Below are 20,381 nucleotides of genomic sequence, written 5' to 3'. Positions count from 1 at the left end.
CAATCCTTTTTAGCACAAAGGACAAGCCGGTTTGTTTACTTATAATGACCAAACGTTCTCGAGGACACACGGGATTTTAGTCTAGTGCTTTCGCTACATACGGCTAATTAATCTTCATTGTTTTGATAAGTGTTGTGTGGGTGAACCTGTGCTAATGTACCGCCCTTCCTAGGACTAATACATACTTGTGATTATACCCCTTGCAAGCATCCGCAACTACAAGAAAGTAATTAAGAATAAATCTAACCACAGCCTTAAACTCTAAGATCCTGCTATCCCTCCTGCATCGATATACCAACGGGGGTTTAGGTTTCTGTCACTCCGGCAACCCCGCAATTGGCAAACGAGTACAAGATGCATTCCCCTAGGCCCATAAAGGTGAAGTGTCATGTAGTCGACGTTCACATGACACCACTAGAAGAATAACACCAGAACTTAAATATCATAACATTGAATATTACTCAACCATAATTCACTACTAACAGTTAGACTTCACCCATGTCCTCAAGAACTAAACGAACTACTCACGAGACATCATATGGAACATGATCAGAGGTGATATGATGACAAATAACAATCTGAACATAAACCTTGGTTCAACGGTTTCACTCAATAGCATCAACAACAAGTAGAAATCAATACCGGGAGAGTTTCCCCTATCAAACAATCAAGATCAAACCCAAATTGCTACGGCGGTGACGATGGCCAGCGGTGGAGACGGCGGTGATGATGGTGGAGATGATGATGATGGTGATGGAGATGATGTCCAGATCGATGACGGTGACGATGGCGTCGATTTCCCCCTCCCGGAGGGAATTTCCCCGGTGGATCTCAGCCCGCCGGAGAGCTCTTTTCTCTCTGGTGTTCTCCGCCCCGCAGAGGCGGCTGTAACTCTTCGCGAGGTACCCTCTGTGGCTTAGGTCTTCGGGACGAAGGATTTTGCGAAGAAAAGGAGGCGAGAGGGGCTGTGGGCCCCCCTCCTCACCAGGCGGCGCGGCCAGGCCATGGGCCGCGCCGGCCTATGGTCTGGGCCCACCTTGGGTCCCCTCGGCTCCCCCTTCTGGCTTCCTTCGTCATCTGGAAAAATAGGATTTTTGGTATAATTTCCTTCCACAGTTGATCTTCCGAAATATTGCGTTCTGACGGTGCTTTTTCCGGCAGAATCCTGGCTCCGGTGCTCGATCCTCCAATAATCATGAAACATGCAAAATAGATGAAATAACATAAGTATTATGTCCAAATATGAAATATATCAATGAATAACAGCAAATTATGATACAAAATAGTGATGCAAATTGGACGTATCAGTGTGTAGAAGCTCCTCCTCCTCATTGACGGTTGCAAGGAGGTAAGATTTTTGTCACAATGTATGGGGGCCTCCAAAAGTAGTGTTGATATATAGGGGTGGAGATGCAATCTAGGCCATGGGATGAATGTCTCTTTGATCCAAGGGATATTGGACACCTCTGAAACCTTGGCCGAAATCATCGTATAAGGTAGGAGTTGAAGTCAATCACATCACAATCTTTCGAATTCTCAGAACTACTTGTGTACTATGTAGTAATTGGGCCGCCATTTGGGCTTCAGGAGTCTATTTGGGACGAATTTTATGTCTACAATCATTGCAAGAAAATTTCCTACAACTTTGTTGTTTGGATTTTTTTCATTGAACGTCGATTGTTTTGGTTTCCGTCACATTATTGGAAAAGTTTTTTGCAGTGAAATTTTTGCGGGAAACTCCAAATTTTACCATAATGAGCGGTTTATGAGCCTATAATGTCGTGATTTGGCTGAATCCATCAAGTATGTCAAGAGTTTGAATCAATCACGTCACAAACTTTCCGATCTCCGAAATTGCCTAACCTTATGTAAAACGGGTCTAGCGGTCGCATACGCACTCCGTTTGAGGTTTTTTTTTACGTCAAAGAAAGGTATAAAAATTCTCCACAACTTTGTGGTTGAGCACTATTCCATTTGACTTTATATTCGATCCTCTTCGTGGACATCTTTGAAAATAGTTATTGTAGGGACATATTTCAAGAAACACCAAATCTTGCTATAATCGTGCACTTTTACAACTATTAATAGGTTAGCCCCAATAAATATAATAAATTTTCTAGATAATAAGTATTTTAACACAATAAACTATAAATTTCATGTTTTCATGTTACATGCATCAGTTATCCCGTTGTCCTACATGCAAGATACGCCATGCCGTGGTCTAGCGTCCTCCATGCAACCGAATGATTTAGGGGTAACATGGATAATACTAGCAACACCTCACTGCTAGCCGAGCCAATGTCACACCTAATCCAATAAATTGTTAAAATAAATATACTCATGTCTTTGTATCATAACACACATATAGTAAAGAAGATAGAAGAACATATGAACATAGTAGGTAGATTAAACTCCATATCAACAAAATCCTAACTTGCACCATAAACATTAACTAAATTAATAAACTTAAAAATTGTGATTAACATAAACTACAACAACTTCTTCTACTTCATGGGGTCTTCACAGGCAGTGGAATGACGTGACTTCGTCCTCGTCTATGCCATCATCGGAGTCACCGAAGTCGGAGTCATTATCATCAGCAGCGACAACCCTGGCCTCTTCGTCGATGGACTTGAACTCACGCGCCCTCGGCCATGGGCACAATGTCCACGGTCACTTCCCCTTGTAGATGACATCGGGGCTAGGGCTCGCTTCAGGAATCATCTAATACCCTCCACTCATAGATCAGCTTTGCGGCATAAGATCCTTCCTCTGTTGTGCCTCGTAGAAGGATGTTTTTTCCACCACCTGTCCCCCTCCTCCCCGACATACTTCTCCTCTCCTTCTCCGCCTTGTCGGAGTTGGTATCACACTCATCCTCCTCCTTGCGGTACTCATCCTCCTCTCTCTTGAAAGGTGAGTACTCAGCCACTTCCGATGAAACATGATACTCCTTGTGGCACGAGTGGCATACGAGATGCCTAGCACGGATGCGCTGCTCGGCTAACAATCTCTGCTCCAAGAAATTTCTACGTGAGAAGAGAGAGAGAGAGAGAGAGAGAGAGAGAGAGAGAGAGAGAGAGAGAGATGCAGATTGCAATAACCGATGTTCTTAAATTGCATGGTAGGATCCCTTTTATTTAATGTAATGTGGGAGTAGTTCTAGTTCCAATCTAATTTGCACCTCGATTTCTAAACGGTCAATCGTCAACACTCATGGTCCCACATGTAAATGAATCGTCCCAAATGTAAACGTGAGTCCCACACAAGTTAGGATCTTAGTCCACAGATAGTAGAAGGTTGTGGACTCACGTAAACTAGTCGTTTGGTGGTTTGGTATATTGGGTTCTAAGGAGGACAACACCGAAGAAAGCTAACATATGTGGGAACGACTGAGAAGTACTAAGGATAGTGGGCCACGAGAGTATAAAGCCCTTTGTTTAATGAGGTCCTTTGGATTGGATAGAGGTATAGCATAACCATATTGTGTTCGAGGAGAAAATCTATCACTGAAGTCCTCAGAGAAGGTTACCTACAAGGACCGATTGTAGAGTACATTGCACATATTTCATTAATTGGTGCTTCAAGAGGATTAGTGGAGATGCTTGGGCGCATTGATTGCATGCACCGGAAGTGGAATAATTTCCCAAATACCATGCACATTCAATTCACTCGACATCTCTATGATCCAACCATTGTTCTTGAAGCTATTTTCTTCCTAGGATTAATGGATTTGTCACTCCTACTTTGGGTTATCTTGTTCTCACAATGAAATCAATGTCTTGCAATGGTCTCCACTCTTTGCAATGTCAACTGGAGGTGATGCTCGAGTGGTGAACTTTGGGTCAATATTCCTTAGTATACGATGAGTTACTATCTTTCTTATGAGATATTCCCTTTGTGGTATGCATTTTTGAATGCAATAACACACCTTCAATGTAAAAAAGGTGCCCACTTTGCTAAGGAAAGCGGTCAGTCACGAAGGATGTTGAGAAAAGATTAGGGGTGTTGCAAGCTCACTTTGTAATTGTTCGCGATCCTTCTAGATTCTGGGACCGAGAATCAATGTGCAAAATCATGACAACATGTGTGATTGTGTACAACATGGCAATTGAGAATGACCGACGTCAATATGTGGACTTCTAATACAATGTGGTACAAGCGAAATCCTTAATTAGGGTCATCATTCCTTGAAGTGCAATCGACGGACTGAAGATCCGAGAAGGCATGAAAAACTCCAAGATGACCAAGTTGAACATATTTGCCAGTGTGAAATAGTTTCCATTATATACCTTCATGTTTATTTATATTATGTGATATTTTTTGGAACGTATATTATATTCAAGTTCGAATTTCAAAAGTATAAGTTTTGATTGTTATTGATTCGTGTGTGGTGGTGAACACAAATGGTTGTGATGTCAAATATGAGTTCAGATAGTTTGCTTATGTATTAGAGGGAAAGAGATATAACTTCTTTTTTGAATTCAAGGGTTGGGTTTTATGCGATCTCCGATGCCGAAGTAGATGCACAAAATAAAGCTCGCTGTTTTTTATTCCTAGGATAGGAAAAACCCTGGAATAGGAAAAACACAAGATTGCAGTGTGATGCTCACTCCAATCCCAAGGGTATCGTACACACCAAAGTTTTCTTGTCACGTTAAAAGAACAGGAATTCCGAAGAAGAGGTTTGAGCTATAAAATCTAGTGCAGAGGATTCCTTAGCTAAAACTTCTATGGCATATAATTTTACAAATCAGACAACCAATATAGAAAATGTTTCTATTTTCTAATGATTCAGATCCTCCACAACTCCTATGCAAGACCCTAATATAGGTATCATCTGTTGACTCTAGTTGTGACACAGCGCTATCTTCGTCGGCTGTAGCTAGATTGCATCTTGCTCCTTTCCTCGCCGGAATCAAAGAAGAACAGAGAGGAAGAGGAGAGATTTGAAAGAAAAAAAAGATTTTTTTTCCAATTGAAAGTAAGTTGATAGAATAGCTGAGCTATGTTCTTAGTACTCTGGCATCGAACCAACTAACACTTTTTACTAGGATTATAAAATTTCTGCAAAGTGGCCTTAATTCTTGGTTTGGATTGGAAGGGACGAAGCGGTTGCATCAGGCAGCAAGTAAAGCATACTTAAGGGGAGCAAGTACATTTTCTTAAGGGAACAAGCAACGTTTAGCGAGCAGCAACACCAGCAAAAGCGACAAAAGAAAAGCCCAAAAGACGCTGCCAACCCTCTTCAAAATGTGCAGTTCCCTCCCTCCCTCGCTCACTCACACTCACTCACCTCCCAGTTCCTCTCTCTCACTCTCGAATTCCACTGTTCCTCTCCCCTCCATTCCCTCCCACCCGTGCCTGCCTGTCGCCATTCCTTCTCCCAAGAAAACCACTTCCCACCCGCCAGCGGCATCACTGCATCAGCGCAGCCGAGAACGCAGCCTTTGACCCACCACTGTTCATCCACTCGTCGCCGGCCATGGCAGTGGCCGCCGCCGCCGCGGAGGCCTTCAACCACGCGGCGCCGTCCCGGCCTCCGCTTCCGGCCAGCCGGCAGGAGGTCCAGGCCGCCGTGGCCAAGGCCGTCGAGCTGCGCGCGCTCCACGCCGCCCTCCGCCAGCGCGGCGCGCCCAATGCCAATGCCGCCGCCAGCCGCAGCCCGGCCACCATCCGCCTCCCGCCGGCTGCGTCCCCCGCGCGCTCCAGGACAGGGGCGCCGTCGGCCGGCGCGAGCGAGGACTACCCCGTGTTTACTCCGGTGAGCAATCTCTGTCCTGCGCTTGTTGCCATGATGTTCCGCGGGTTCTTGGTTGCTCCTCACGGTATAAGGCGGCACATTTAGTTCTGAAATTAAGTTGCCTTCCTGCACCTGCTTGTGCCGCCGGAGCTCCGGCAGTTGCTGCGTTTATTGCTTTGGCGTAGAGGTGGTACCACCGGAACGTAGGCAGTACCACTAGCAACAGTTCCTGAAGTAATGTTCTTTCAGAATCTCTCATACTTGCCACTGCCTATGAGTGAGCGACCATTGGTACTTGCCTACTTGGTGGTAGAACATTGTCCACGATTCTTGCAAGATTGCCGTCACTGAATCATTGCCTGCAATGCATCATTTCATATTTGCACGGTGTGTTGCAATTCATCCTGCGAGGATTACATCTCTGACACAGTGCTTCCTAAACATGGCCATGGCAGACTTACGAGGAGGAGCCGACGGCCATGGTTGCTGGACTGAACGACATCTGCCAGGACACCCGGAGCCGGTCGGAGAACTGGAGCGGCATCACCTTGGACCGCGGCGGCCGTGACGGCGGCGACGAGGCGGCCTACTCGGACTACGACAACTGCCTCAACGGCTTCTCCTCCTCCAACAGCGACTTCCACTACGCGCCTTCTTCCACTGACAATCACCTCCGGACCAGAGGCGCGCACAGGATCTACCCGGCCTTTCTGCAGTCGGCGCCGCTGGCCGGCCGTTTCGCCGCGTCGGCCGGCCGGGTCACCGGCACGGCCGAGTTGAAGGCGCCCCCAGCGTCTTGCAGCAGCGCGTTCCGGCCGGCGACGATCGGCGGGGGACATGGCGGGAACGACAGGTTCCTCGGCAGCAGCAACAGAGTGCCGCCGTCTTCCAGCCAGCACCCCTCGGCGTCCACGCACTCCCGGGCGAAGCAGAGGGGGTCGCAGATCCTCTCGTGGTTCTTCCCCAAGGCGAGGAAGAAGGCCAAGTCGCCGTTACAAGCGACGGCCGTGATCGAGCGCGAGAACATGTCGCAGCTCCTCAAGGAGTGGGGGCTGCTCTCGCTCGACTCCGCCAAGAAGGAGCTCGCCGAGGCCAACGCGCACCGGGACGCCGCGCTGGAGGACGCGGCAGAGATGAGGTCGTCGCTGGGCGAGCTCACCACCAAGATGATGGGCCTGGAAGCCTACTGCTCGGAGCTCAAGAACGCGCTGAGGCAAGCGACGGACAATGGTGGCACGCAGCCTCACTCGCGGCGATCGTCGTCGTCGAGGTCGATCGGAGCGAGCCGGGAGCTTCCCAGCAGCATGCCGGTGAGCCACGAGGCCATGGTGGAAGGGTTCCTACAGATCGCATCAGAGGCTCGCCTGTCGGTGAAGCAGCTCTGCAAGTCCCTGATCCAGCAGGCCGAAGATCCCGACAACGGTCTCTCAGACAAGCTGAACCTGCTGCTGCAGCCGTACCAGCTCGCGATCACCGCCGGCGGGCACTGCTCCAAGGCCATCCTGTACCATCTGGAGGCGATCATGAACCAGTCGCTGTACCAGGACTTCGAGAACTGCAGCTTCCAGCGAAACGGCGCACCGAGGCACCTCGACCCAAACCAGGACCGCCGGGAGAGCTTCGCGTCCTTCGTGGCGCTGCGCAACCTGAGCTGGAGCGAGGTGCTGCGGAAGGGCACCAGGTACTACAGCGAGGACCTGAGCCGGTTCTGCGACCAGAAGATGAGCTGCGTGGTGGCGGCGCTGGGCTGGTCCTGGCCGTGGCCCGAGCAGCTGCTGCAGTGCTTCTTCGTCGCCACCAAGTGCGTCTGGCTGCTCCACCTGCTGGCATTCTCCTTCGGCCCGCCGCTGCCGATCTTGCGGGTGGAGGAAGGACGGGCGTTCGATCAGATGTACATGGAGGACATTTTGCCGGACAAGCGACAGGTTCAGGACTCGCTGACAGTCAAGACCATGGTGATGCCAGGGTTCTATGTTCAGGATAGAGTGCTCAAGTGCAGGGTCCTCACGACTAGATCAGTAGCATAATATGTGTCATGTTGGTCGTGTAAGTTTTGTTCGACTGATAGCCAGCTAGTGTGTGTGGTGTGACTTGTTAGGGTGAGGTTAACATTTTTCTTGTCGAATCCAGAGGTGCAGAGATTAATGTCAAAATGCCGACCTCTGTGTTTCTCAGTAATATCAGAGTAAGCAATTATAAACCCAAGTAAGGAACTGCTTGCACAGCACTACTGTAGAAATGAGTAATATATTCATCCATTGTTATGCCATGATCAACGAAAACAACGCACCACAACATGTTCTTCAGATATTATACAAATGCATCTTAAAAACTGAGTGCTAGCTCAGTGGCAAGACTTGCGAGGCGCAGCTAGTTCACACGGGTTCGAGTCTCAACTGGACCAAATTAAACGGGGTGCTATCTAGCGCGTATAAATTTGCTGCTAGCTAGAGAGGTCTCGTCATCTATCTAACAACGTATAGCCAAGGGAGGAAATCTTCTCCCGTTGGTCAACGTTTCTTATACAAATGCATCTTCCCTGATTACGCCAGAAAACTAGGTTTGAACGTTTCTGGACAGAACTAAACACTTACATAGAACTAAGCGTACTGCCCAAAGAACTACAAAAGATGATCACATTGTATGTGTCCATTAGGAAGTAGCCATCAGGAAGCAGGGGTCAAAATTTCACATATATGATATAAGATAAATTTCCCTACACTATTATTTTTGCATGTGTAGTCACATGTTTGTCATCTTATTTGACAGAAGATACGTTGATACATACATTGCGCACACACTTTGAATTGATAACACATAGTGTAGTGTGCCTAGTTCAAAAAGTTGGAGCGTGTTTGTAGTTCTTCCAAAATATCAAATCCATCCAAAGACTAAAGTATGCATGCGACGAGAGTTAATTGTTCAATGGGGGAGTGATGTTTTTGGCTCTTGCGTGCATATGTTCCCTTTATTTTGAGATCCATAGATATATTTTCAAATGTCAAAAATTTCCAGACGAAAAATTCACGTGTACATATGCTGTGTGCACATAAAGTCTTTCCATGAAAAATCGACTTATCGTTTGGCATCTGTAAAAGGATAAAATTTGATGCTAAAAATAAGACTTTTTGTATCACAAGTTTTTATTTTTTACATCGATCATAAAAATTATTGGTTTTACGAGAAACTATACGAACTCACATGAACTGTCGAGATGTACATGCTCCTAGTATTTGTTTTAAGTAAAATTTGAAGTAGTAGTTTCTAGAAACTACTACTTAAAGTTTATTTGTCATGATATTTGAAGAAACTCACATAGACAGAACCGTATACATTTTTTTTTCAATTGATGTAAGCACTAGAAATAAATCTATGAAGACATGTGATTTTGTTTTCTTATTTTTCTCTAGGAATACAAATTTTGAATCACAATTTTTTAATATGCACTCCTTGATAAGGAAAAAAACTAAGAAAACTATTTTTGCAATATATTTTTCAAGTTTAGTGCAAATTTAATTTCCACGACAGAAGTTAGAAATAAGCAATATTTTTTACGAATCTTAGAATTTAGTTGCATCATTACATTGTTTAATCTCCTAACTATAATATAAAAACGTGGTGGTTAAGATCATATTTCTAGAGAATGAGCTCTAATTGTAAAAAACTAAAAGAGTTCGGTATAAAATAATGATAGTTGTCTTAACTCGCTCCGCTCCAAGGAGGAAATCATAAACCACTCGTTGTGTCAGGGCTTCGAAAACTATAGCTAACAAAAGTGTGGAACAAAGAGTTACCTCGATCGGAAGCATGATCACCGGGAGAGCTTCACGTGCTTCGTGGCGCTGGACAATCTGAGCTGGAATGAGATGTTATGGAATGGCACTAGGTACTAAAGCGAGGATGTGAGCCGGTTTTGTAACACATCTCGTCATATACTCCATGCACGTTGCACATTAGTTATGCGGAAGATACGCATCGGAGATTGCCAGTAGCTACTCCTTCAGGTTGCACATTATACGCAGGATATGGCCGAGTACAAGAAGTTGGTCTACTAATTAACATTCAGGCAGGGTGCACATGTGAGCAAGAGGGTCTAGATCCACTAAGCAGGAGAGGAATTGCTAAGTAATTGGATTAATTCACGGTGGTGGACATTCCGCCCCTCCTCCCTCATCAACCATGCCGTGTTCGTTTCGTCCTTCCCAAGTTCATCCAAGCCAAACCCACTTGCTACAAGCCAGCGAGTAATTGTAGCTTTTTTTTAGACAAGCGAGTAATTGTAGCTAGACACACGCACTCAACGCACCCAGAAATAAATCTATGAAGACATGTGATTTTGTTTTCTTATTTTTCTCTGAAGTAGAATAAAAAATTTGAATCGTGTTTTTTAAGAGGGAGTCCTTGATAAGGAAAAAACACTAAGACAACTTTTTGTCAATATATTTTTCAAGATTAGTGCAAATTTAGTTTTCACGATAGAAGTTAGAATTAAGCAATAATTTTTGACGAATCTTAGCATTTAGTTGCATCATTGCATGGTTTAATCTCCTAACTATAATATCAAAAAATGTGGTGGTTAAGATCATATTTCTAGCTCTAGTTGTATCAAACTAAAAGAGTTCAGGATAAAATAACGATAGTCATCTTAACTCTCTCCGTCCCAAGGCCATTATGTACCATCCGGAGGCGATCATTAACCACTCATTGTGTCAGGGCTTCGAGAACTATAGCTTAGAAAAGAGCGGCAAGGTACCTCGACTGGAAGCATGATCACCTGGAGAGCTTCGAGTGCTTCATGGCGCTGGACAATCTGAATTGGAACGAGGTGTTGTGGAAGGCACTAGGTACTAGAGCGAGAATGTGGGCTGGTTTTGTGAACCACAATGTGCAGGGCAGCTATTGTAGTGCATCTCCGTCGCCTCCAAGTGTGTCTGACTTCTCCACCTACTGCCATTCTCTTTTGGCCCGCCATTGGCGATTTTGAGGGTCGAAGAGGACGGAAGTTCGATCAGATGTACATGGAGGAGATTTCGACATGTTCAAGATCCGTTGATAGTGAAAATCATGGTGATGTTAGGGTTTAGGATCTGAGTACTCAATTGCAGAGTTCTCACTCAAGTGCTCAAGTGATATTTTGTCATGTTAAACTGCTATGTCTGTGGTAAGACTTGTTAGGGTGACGGTAACATTTATCTTGTCAAATAATGTGAAAATGTTCATCGTTGTGTTCCTCACCAAGTTCAGAATAAGCAGTTATATACCCAAGTAATGAACTGCTTGCACTACTATGGAAATAATGTGTAGTAATATATACCTCCATTGTTATGTCATGATCATAAAAAAGAATGCATCACAACATGTTCTTCGGATATTACGCCAGAAACTTACAGAGTTTCTAAACAATTTCCAGATAGAACAACACTTCTCTATCACAAACTAAGCATACTGCCCAGAAAACTAGATAAGATGGCAACATTACATGTGCCTATTAGGAAGTAGCCACCACGAAGTAGAGGTGCAGATTTGTGACCCCTAGGGTATCCCCCTCTAGCCCTCTATAGTTCAAGGAAATGAACTAAAATTCTAAAATTGCATAAATCTCTGAATTTTAGTTCATTTGATTGACCTAAAGAGGTTAAGATGGTACCCTAAGAATCACCAATTTGAAGCCTATCAGGAAGCCTTCTGAGGAGAACTAAACTTCAAATTATACCCAGCTGCTAGTTGGAGAATCCAAAAGCCGAAACGACGCATCCCCCACACTGTAATCTTCAGAATCCCCTCTAGGTTCAATGCTCTCAATGAAGTTAAAGGGCACCTGAGTTAGCATCGCCTGAGGGGGCAGTTTCGGAGAAAGAATCATACTACCAACAGGTTTCTCCCACATGAGCAGATGTAGCTGGATGGGGTGCAACGCGAGGCGGTGCAAGGAGAGCTTTTGGCTGAGGGAGATGGTGTCGAAGCATCGGACCGCACCTGAACTGGAGATCATCCAGGGGAGGACCTTCTCATTGGACACCCTTGATATGATCAGCAGTTTCGACGCCTCTTTAGCCCGGTTGAATAGATCGCGGAGCCCTGACCTTGTTGATGGTGCCTCATTGCCCTTGTCATCTTCGACCACCGAAGATATGTAGATAAAACCCTGGATTAAACACAAGTTGTCACGGTGAGTTACATGAAGGTAGGCTATTGACTTGTTGTCAGTATTGTGTACAGTGGCAACTGAAAAAGGACCTCTTCAGTACGGCTGACTGAAAATCCTAGTCTTGTGTCGCCTTCTTGAAGTTGGATCTCCAGCGGAATTTCTCCTGCTGTGGATCTGTACCAAATCCGGGCTGCCTTCACCACACCAATGTCCACCCCATGGTAGTCCTCAAAACCATATAGGGTCGCATTCACGAGGTTCGACATATCAGACAATGACCCAGAATTGACAGTTGGAGACGCTGTCTCTCCAGATATCTGAACATTTCAGGGTGCGAAGATAAGATTACTATAGGATCAAACTGAATCATGAACTAGGCTATAAGCAACCGAACGCTGAAAGTTCATTTTAGTGCAGAACTTGTGGAGTCAGAGAGCTTGCATGTGCACCTTGGTGAGAAGAGCTTCACTCTGCAGATTCATGAACTTAATAGGGATTCCTGAGGCCTGCGACGAGGAGAGCCATGTGTTGGCACGAGCCAATGTGTCTTCAAAGGACTCGTAACGACATGCATTCTGGTCCAGGGACTTGGGGAGGATGAGAATGGAGAGGCAGCAGCTGGAGTTGGGCGCGCACAAAGAGTCCCGCATCTTCTGCTCCCATGGATATGCGACGTACCCATCCTGAAGTGTAGCCTTGCTCAGCGCTGACGCAACTCTTGTGCCCCTGTTGCCTTCATCAAGGCGGGAGACACATATTTTACATAAAAGGTCATCACAAATTCACAGCAAGACGTGCTAACATAGTATGCAGTATGTCGTTTATGGAAGGAAGCACCAGTAAGGTATTAAGAAGCAGTGCCAGAAGAATTGTGAAAGCACGCGTGATCTCACTGTAAGATGAACAGCTAAGATAATATTGCAAGAAACACTTCTAGTTAGCACTATTGACCATCAGCTTGTGATTTGTTTACGATGAACTTCTGGAAAGATTTGAAGCCATAAATAGGTAGAGCAGCCAAACTAGACAACAATGGAACAGTATTTGAACAGCATCAAGGGCCCAACTAACTTGCCAGGAAGCAACAAACATGTGCCCAAGCCCAACAACCATCACGTCAACAGTCCACCATGCCATATTCCTCAGCATGGCCAAGAAAACGAGTGGAATGTACAAGGTACAGAGAATTTGACCACCAGCTAGACAACATGCCATCTTCCTTGACATGTTTCAGCAACGACGTCTTAGTCGCCCTGCTTTAATCATTATTACCACTACTCTAAATCCGCTTTGCTTCCTTTGTTTATTGTCGGTACGTAGCTGTCGTTCTAGTTAGCGATAACCACCTGTACATTAGCTTCCTAGCATTGAGAATAGCCAACTCGCGCGCCTATGAAACGCAGGGAATTCTGCTTTCCAACAATGCGGTGAAAGATCAGCCCGTCAGAATATTCTGCTTTGAACCTCGGACTTGACAGTAAACTTGTCTTTTCGTAACTGACGGAGTTGAACACGTCGGCATGCGTACATACTGAAAAAGAAACTCATGTCGAATCTATCTGGCTGATAATACTCTGTTATTTATTTATTTATTTACGATCATAGTAAAATGTATCATATCCACGATTCATTCCCGATCTCGAATTGACAGCAAAGTTATCCAGTTCATGACTAGGCATATAGTAAATCACCGTTGAATTATCGCAATTTTAGTTCATGGTTGAGCTCGCAAGAACTAGGCTCAAATCAGCTGGAACAGTCAGATGAAAAATCAAGCAGGGGCTCTTGGGAGGCACGAAGAGGCGGTGGTGGTTGGGATTTTACCTTGCAGCGCGAGGCAGTCGCTCTCGAGGCGGTCGCCGAAGCCGAGCACGTAGTTGGGGTCGTGCAGGGAGCGGAGCACGTACTGCTTCCTGCCGCCGGCGGGGTGCGGCAGGACGCAGGCCTGCAGGTCCTTGCCGCCGCGGACGCGCACCTCGACGGAGGTGTCCCCGCGCTTGAAGGCGGCGTGCAGGGCCTTGTGCAGGCCGGCCCTGCCGCCCTTGAAGGGCGCGTCGAGGGAGGCGGCGGCGGAGCCCACCCCGACGCGGACGGACTCCACCACGTCCCCCTCCTGCACCACGCCCCCGCCGCCGCCCCACTCCTCCGCCTTGGAGCTCCCCGCCACGCACTCCAGCACCACCACCAGCGCCGCCCCCGCCGCCGCCGACTCTCGCTTCCTCTCCTGCTCCATGCCCCGTGATAGTTCCCCCCCGGTCAATCCAACAGCAAGAATCCTGAGGCGCGCGCTGACCTTTATGCTCCGGCGCCGGTCCGGCAGCGTCAGGGGAGCGTTCACGTGCCGCCCGTGAGGCGCGCTGCAACCTGCGGCCCGATCGGGGGGAGGCTGGGACTGGGATGGGAGGGGAGCGGAAGCTTGGCGCACGTTGCGATATTCCTCGATCTCCTCTCCTCGTATTCCTCGGTCCAGGACGACGCCGGCGAACGGCCGGCGTGCTCTCCAATAACTCTGGCTACTACTTTTTCTCTCTTCACCTGTGCACGTGTGAGCTAGCGCGCCAAACTGCCGGTGTGAGCGCGGCGAGGGCGGTTTTAACGCGCGGTGGACGAAGCCGACCAACCGCGTCGCAGCAGGGGCACCGCGACTACTGCCGTGCGGGCTCCACGAAGCAGGCGGCCACCTCCCACGTTGGGTTAGCCGTCGGGTCTGGGTTTTGGAGCCGTGTCGTCCACCTCCCCCAGACCTGATTGCGATCGACGGCCGGGGGTCAGTCTAGTCGTCTCGAGTCGCTTCCACGTACCAGACCAGACCAGCGATGCCGTCGTATAGAAATCCAATACGGAGTTATGAGGTTCAAAGAAAAGAGTATACGAATGTTCTAACGGACGTTGCAATACGCAGGTGTGATGCCGAAATGCAGAGCTATTTTTTCAATAAAGAGAACATTTTAATAGGCAGAGATACCAACTACATTCAGCCTCTTGTAACAATGTACGGGATATCCTATTATCAGTATGGATACACATAGAAAAAAATAGATCCGCTAGGTATTTTAGCCCTAGCAGCAACAATATATCCACCACCAAGACAACAGATAAACTTCAGCCTCTTCAAAAGCGACGCCACCAAAAGTAATCGTCGTCGTGCGATCAAAGATATTAGGTTTCACCCTGAAGATAGTCCTTGCTGTCAAAACAATATTTTTAACAAGGTTATTGCCACACACAACAAATTAAGGGCTGACCTTGGATTTTCACCCTCAAAGGTAAGACAATGAACTTCACCCGTGCTGCCGCCCTCACTTGCATACTGCTGCTGCGAAACCCAGAATACCAAGCAAGTCCCTCAATAGCGTCGAGACTCTAACCTCCGTTACCCTTCCTCCAATTCGGCCTTCGTGATATTCTCCGCTTCTAAGTTCACCATGGACCAAACTATCATCTGATGACAAACAAAAGAGCGGAGCCCTCCAGAAACAAAGGGTCGGAATAAAAGCATGGGTGTGCATGACCGAATGCCACCCGATCCAGCAAACTTCAGGCATAGGGTGCACTGTTACATTTGGTGGTGGAGCCTTCCGAAACTCGCCACTCTAGCTAGATCAAAAGGACTGGCCTCGGGAAAGTCTCCATCTTCGCACAAGAGAACCCCTCATCAGTTTCCTTTATTAGGAAGATCCAGCCGAGACGGGGCTGGACAACACGATCCAGCTGCCGCAGGCACTGCCATGGTGCCAAGCTGCTGACATCACTAGGCGTCAGCGTGCCAACGTACTGCCGGGGCCAAAGCCGAAGCCGACACAAGCCCACCCGGGCCCCAGCAGGCTCGTCTCCCACAACCACGTAGCAGGAGCGCCTCCGACGCGAGGAGGCCAACTTCGCCATCGCCAATGCGTGCTCGCCGGCGGGATCATGCAACATCTCGTCGCCGCATATCCTCCAAGCACTGCATCATCACCGCAAAAGCCGAGGAAGATCTCCGCGCGCGTAGATCACCAGTAAAGTGCAAAGCTATGATGCCACCGATTTAGTCAGCAAATAAACGAGCGGAATAGCCTTTCTTCTCGAGAATCTCGGGCCAATCAGCCAATATTTGGTCTCATTTCTTTCATTGTAGCTGTAAAATGTTCATCCTACACTTACTATAAACAACTACCTCTATTTTTTAACGTGGCGTATATTTTTAGTCAAAAGTCAGTACTATTTGAATAATTTTTGTCAATATTATTGAAAAATGTATAAATATCTACAATATAATAAAATTATGCTATGAAAATATGTGGTATGGTAGATCTATTAATATTAATCTGGTATTCTAGATGTTCGTATTTGTCCCTAACTCCCTATATGCTCGGTCAAATTTACAACACGTATATAGAATTACTACTTTTTTTGATAAAGGGTGTTTTATTACTTAAAATGTTTAAATATTACAACCGGTCTCTGCATAGCAAAGATGCACACAACCGTCGAAGAAAAGTACAAGTCACATAATAAATGTTACAAAATACTGGTAGATAGAAATCGGCCACCAATTAGGCCATGGAAGCTGCAATCCTACGATTATGAAGTTACCCATGTTGGATAATAAACTACTTGGTCGTATTTTCCAACCATGTAGACACCTCCGTAAAGAGGTCTCGGTCCTCCAAGCGATGCAGCGATGCCCATAAACGGAGTAAAATCGTACACCGGTAGATGACCTCCATAAGAGAAGAATTTTATCGCTAAAAACTTTGTCATTCCTACATAGCCAAAGCGACCAGATAATGATAATCGCTCCCACTCTGATAAAAGTCTTGAACCTAGAATCCATCCCGTTTAGCCAATTGCCAAAGATATTTTGCAATGCTACGTGGAGAGTATAAGGTAGAACATATATGAATGATTGTCCATATAGAACTAGCGAACCAGCACGGGAAGAAAATATGCTTTATTGTCTCCTCTTCGTGACATAAAACACATTTCGTACAACCGTGCTAGTTGCATTTAGCATTATTATCTTTAGTAAGGATAACACCACGAGGAAGGTACCATGTAGAAATCTTAGTTTTTAATGGTATCTTCATCTTCCAAATGGACTTATTATTCAATACCGACTGAATGAGTTCGATTAAAGCTTTGTACATGGACCCTACCGACAATACACTGTTCTTGGTAAGTCCCCGACGTAATTCATCAGGCCCATGTATCAACTGGATTGAAGCTAATCTTTGTAGCAATTCATTCCAAGAATTCAACCGGGGCCCACTAAGATCACGCCTAAATTTCATAACTAGAGGATATGTGTCCATTACCTTCTACAAAGTGTCTCCTTTATGACGTACAATATTGTACAAGGCTATATATTGTTCTCGGAAAGTGGTTGCACCCAACCATTTATTCTCTCAGGACCTTATCTCCGACCCGTCTCTGATGTAAATAGAAACGTATGGGAAAAATTGCTTATTAGTTGTCATAATTCCAGCTCAAAAAATGTGAATTTCCAGATTTCCAAAGAACATGAGAAATAGCTTTGGAGCCAATATACTTTCTCCGCAACAAGTTTTGACATGCGACATCCTCAATTAACAACCTAGCCAGTCATTTTCCTATCAAGGCCTTGTTTTTAACATCCATATCATGGACACCAAGCCCATCATGATCTTTTGGATGACAGACAACACTCCATTTAGTCAACCGGTATTTTTCTTCTCACTAACTCCTTGCCAAAAGAATCTGGATCGGAAAGGATCCAATCTATGCAGAACTCCTTTAGGCAATTGGAAAGAAAAATCATATATAATACCATGTTTGCGGGCACTAAATTTATGAGGACTAATCTTTCACCTAGAGATAGTACTTTTCCTTTCTAGCTACTAAGACGTTTTTGTAGTCTTTCCTCGGCTAATTTCCATTCAGTGACAGTGAGCCTCCGATGATGGATCGAAATACCCAGATAACTAATTGAAAAACTGGCCAACCCACATTCAAAATGTTTAGCATAAAGTTTGGCCTCATCTTGGGCCTCGCCAAAACAGAACATTTCACTCTTATGGAAGTTTATCTTAAGACCACTGCTCGAAAGCTGATAAAATTAATTTTAGATTTATCGCCTTTTCCAAATCATATCCCATAAAGAGAATTGTGTTATCGGCGTATGATGGCGTGTAACTCACACGTTCGTTGGGAACCCCAAGAGGAAGGTATGATGCGCACAGCAGCAAGTTTTCCCTCAGAAAGAAAACCAAGGTTTATCGAACCAGGAGGAGCCAAGAAGCACGTTGAAGGTTGATGGCGGCGGGATGTAGTGCGGCGCAACACCAGGGATTCCGGCGCCAACGTGGAACCTGCACAACACAACCAAAGTACTTTGCCCCAACGAAACAGTGAGGTTGTCAATCTCACCGGCTTGCTGTAACAAAGGATTAACCGTATTGTGTGGAAGATGATTGTTTGCAGAAAACAGTAGAACAAGTATTGCAGTAGATTGTATTTCAGTATAGAGAATTGGACCGGGGTCCATAGTTCACTAGAGGTGTCTCTCCCATAAGATAAACAACATGTTGGGTGAACAAATTACAGTTGGGCAATTGACAAATAAAGAGGGCATGACCATGCACATACATATTATGATGAGTATAGTGAGATTTAATTGGGCATTACGACAAAATACATAGACCGCCATCCAGCATGCATCTATGCCTAAAAAGTCCACCTTCAGGTTATCATCCGAACCCCCTCCAGTATTAAGTTGCTAACAACAGACAATTGCATTAAGTATTGCGCGTAATGTAATTAGTGACTACATCCTTGAACATAGCACCAATGTTTTATCCCTAGTGGCAACAGCACATCCATAACCTTAGAGGTTCTTGTCACCCCTCCAGATTCACGGAGACATGAACCCACTATCGAGCATAAATACTCCCTCTTGGAGTTACTAGCATCAACTTGGCTAGAGCATCTACTAATAACGGAGAGCATGCAAGATCATAAACAACACATAGACATAACTTTGATAATCAACATAACAAGTATTCTCTATTCATCGGATCCCAACAAACGCAACATATAGAATTACAGATAGATGATCTTGATCATGTTAGGCAGCTCACAAGATCCGACAATGAAGCACAATGGGGAGAAGACAACCATCTAGCTACTGCTATGGACCCATAGTCCAGAGGTAGACTACTCACACATCACTCCGGAGGTGACCATGGCGGCGTAGAGTCCTCCGGGAGATGATTCCCCTCTCCGGCAGGGTGCCGGAGGCGATCTCTGGATCCCCGAGATGGGATCGGCGGCGGCGGCGTCTCTGGAAGGTTTTTCGTATCGTGGCTCTCGGTGCGGGGGTTTCGCAACGGAGGCTTTAAGTAGGCGGAAGGGCAGGTCAGAGGCGGCACGAGGGCCCCACACCACAGGGCCGCGCGGCCAAGGGGGGGGCCGCGCCGCCCTAGGGTGTGGCCCCCTCGTGGCCCCTCTTCGTCTCCTCTTCGGACTTCTGGAAGCTTCGTGGCAAAATAGGACCCTGGGCGTTGATTTCGTCCAATTCCGAGAATATTTCGTTACTAGGATTTCTGAAACCAAAAACAGCAGAAACAAGAATCGGCACTTCGGCATCTTGTTAATAGGTTAGTTCCAGAAAATGCACGAATATGACATAAAGTGTGCATAAAACATGTAGATAACATCAATAATGTGGCATGGAACATAAGAAAATATCGATACGTCGGAGACGTATCAGCATCCCCAAGCTTAGTTCTGCTCGTCCCGAGCAGGTAAAACGATAACACAGATAATTTCTGGAGTAACATGCCATCATAACCTTGATCATACTATTTGTAAAGCATATGTAGTGAATGCAGCGATCAAAACAATGTATATGACATGAGTAAACAAGTGAATCATAAAGCAAAGACTTTTCATGAATAGCACTTCAAGACAAGCATCAATAAGTCTTGCATAAGAGTTAACTCATAAAGCAATAATTCATAGTAAAGGCATTGAAGCAACACAAAGGGAGATTAAGTTTCAGCGGTTGCTTTCAACTCATAACATGTATATCTCATGGATATTGTTAACATAGAGTAATATAATAAGTGCAATAAGCAAGTATGTAGGAATCAATGCACAGTTCACACAAGTGTTTGCTTCTTGAGGTGGAGAGAAATAGGTGAACTGACTCAACATTGAAAGTAAAAGAATGGTCCTCCATAGAGGAAAAGCATCGATTGCTATATTTGTGCTAGAGCTTTGATTTTGAAAACATAAAACAATTTTGTCAACGGTAGTAATAAAGCATATGTATCATGTAAATTATATCTTACAAGTTGCAAGCCTCATGCATAGTGTACTAATAGTGCCCGCACCTTGTCCTAATTAGCTTGGACTACCGGATCATCACAATGCACATGTTTTAACCAAGTGTCACAAAGGGGTACCTCTATGCCGCCTGTACAAAGGTCTAAGGAGAAAGCTCGCATTGGATTTCTCGCTATTGATTAT

General features: G+C 45.8%; 2 protein-coding genes across 2 annotated transcripts; one reads left to right on the top strand and one right to left on the bottom strand.

Annotated features, from left to right (window-relative positions):
- The first annotated feature begins 5,284 nt into the window (after positions 1–5,284).
- Positions 5,285–8,012, top strand: LOC127302099 (IRK-interacting protein). Its single transcript, XM_051332459.2, has 2 exons — positions 5,285–5,764; positions 6,199–8,012. Exons 1-2 carry the CDS (start codon positions 5,486–5,488, stop codon positions 7,768–7,770), a joined length of 1,851 nt encoding a protein of 616 aa, XP_051188419.1. The 5' UTR covers positions 5,285–5,485; the 3' UTR covers positions 7,771–8,012.
- A 3,030-nt stretch (positions 8,013–11,042) lies between these two features.
- LOC127302098 (uncharacterized) lies at positions 11,043–14,487 on the bottom strand. Its single transcript, XM_051332458.2, has 4 exons — positions 13,716–14,487; positions 12,341–12,624; positions 11,981–12,208; positions 11,043–11,888 (listed from the first exon to the last, which is right to left on the bottom strand). Exons 1-4 carry the CDS (start codon positions 14,122–14,124, stop codon positions 11,451–11,453), a joined length of 1,359 nt encoding a protein of 452 aa, XP_051188418.1. The 5' UTR covers positions 14,125–14,487; the 3' UTR covers positions 11,043–11,450.
- Positions 14,488–20,381: the final 5,894 nt, after the last annotated feature.

Source organism: Lolium perenne, chromosome 5 (genome assembly GCF_019359855.2).
Source record: "Lolium perenne isolate Kyuss_39 chromosome 5, Kyuss_2.0, whole genome shotgun sequence".
Classification (NCBI taxonomy): Eukaryota; Viridiplantae; Streptophyta; class Magnoliopsida; order Poales; family Poaceae; genus Lolium; species Lolium perenne.
Note: the sequence above shows the minus strand (reverse complement) of the source record. Positions and strands in the feature narration are given on the sequence as shown.

Excerpts from the sequence above, each read along its gene's own strand:
- LOC127302099 (XM_051332459.2), top strand. The coding sequence starts at position 5,486 with ATGGCAGTGGCCGCCGCCGCCGCGGAGGCCTTCAACCACGCGGCGCCG. Across the intron at positions 5,765-6,198 it reads ACTACCCCGTGTTTACTCCG|ACTTACGAGGAGGAGCCGAC; the intron begins GTGAGCAATCTC and ends TGGCCATGGCAG.
- LOC127302098 (XM_051332458.2), bottom strand. The coding sequence starts at position 14,124 with ATGGAGCAGGAGAGGAAGCGAGAGTCGGCGGCGGCGGGGGCGGCGCTG. Across the intron at positions 12,625-13,715 it reads CGACTGCCTCGCGCTGCAAG|GCAACAGGGGCACAAGAGTT; the intron begins GTAAAATCCCAA and ends GCCTTGATGAAG. Across the intron at positions 12,209-12,340 it reads GTGAAGCTCTTCTCACCAAG|ATATCTGGAGAGACAGCGTC; the intron begins GTGCACATGCAA and ends TGAAATGTTCAG.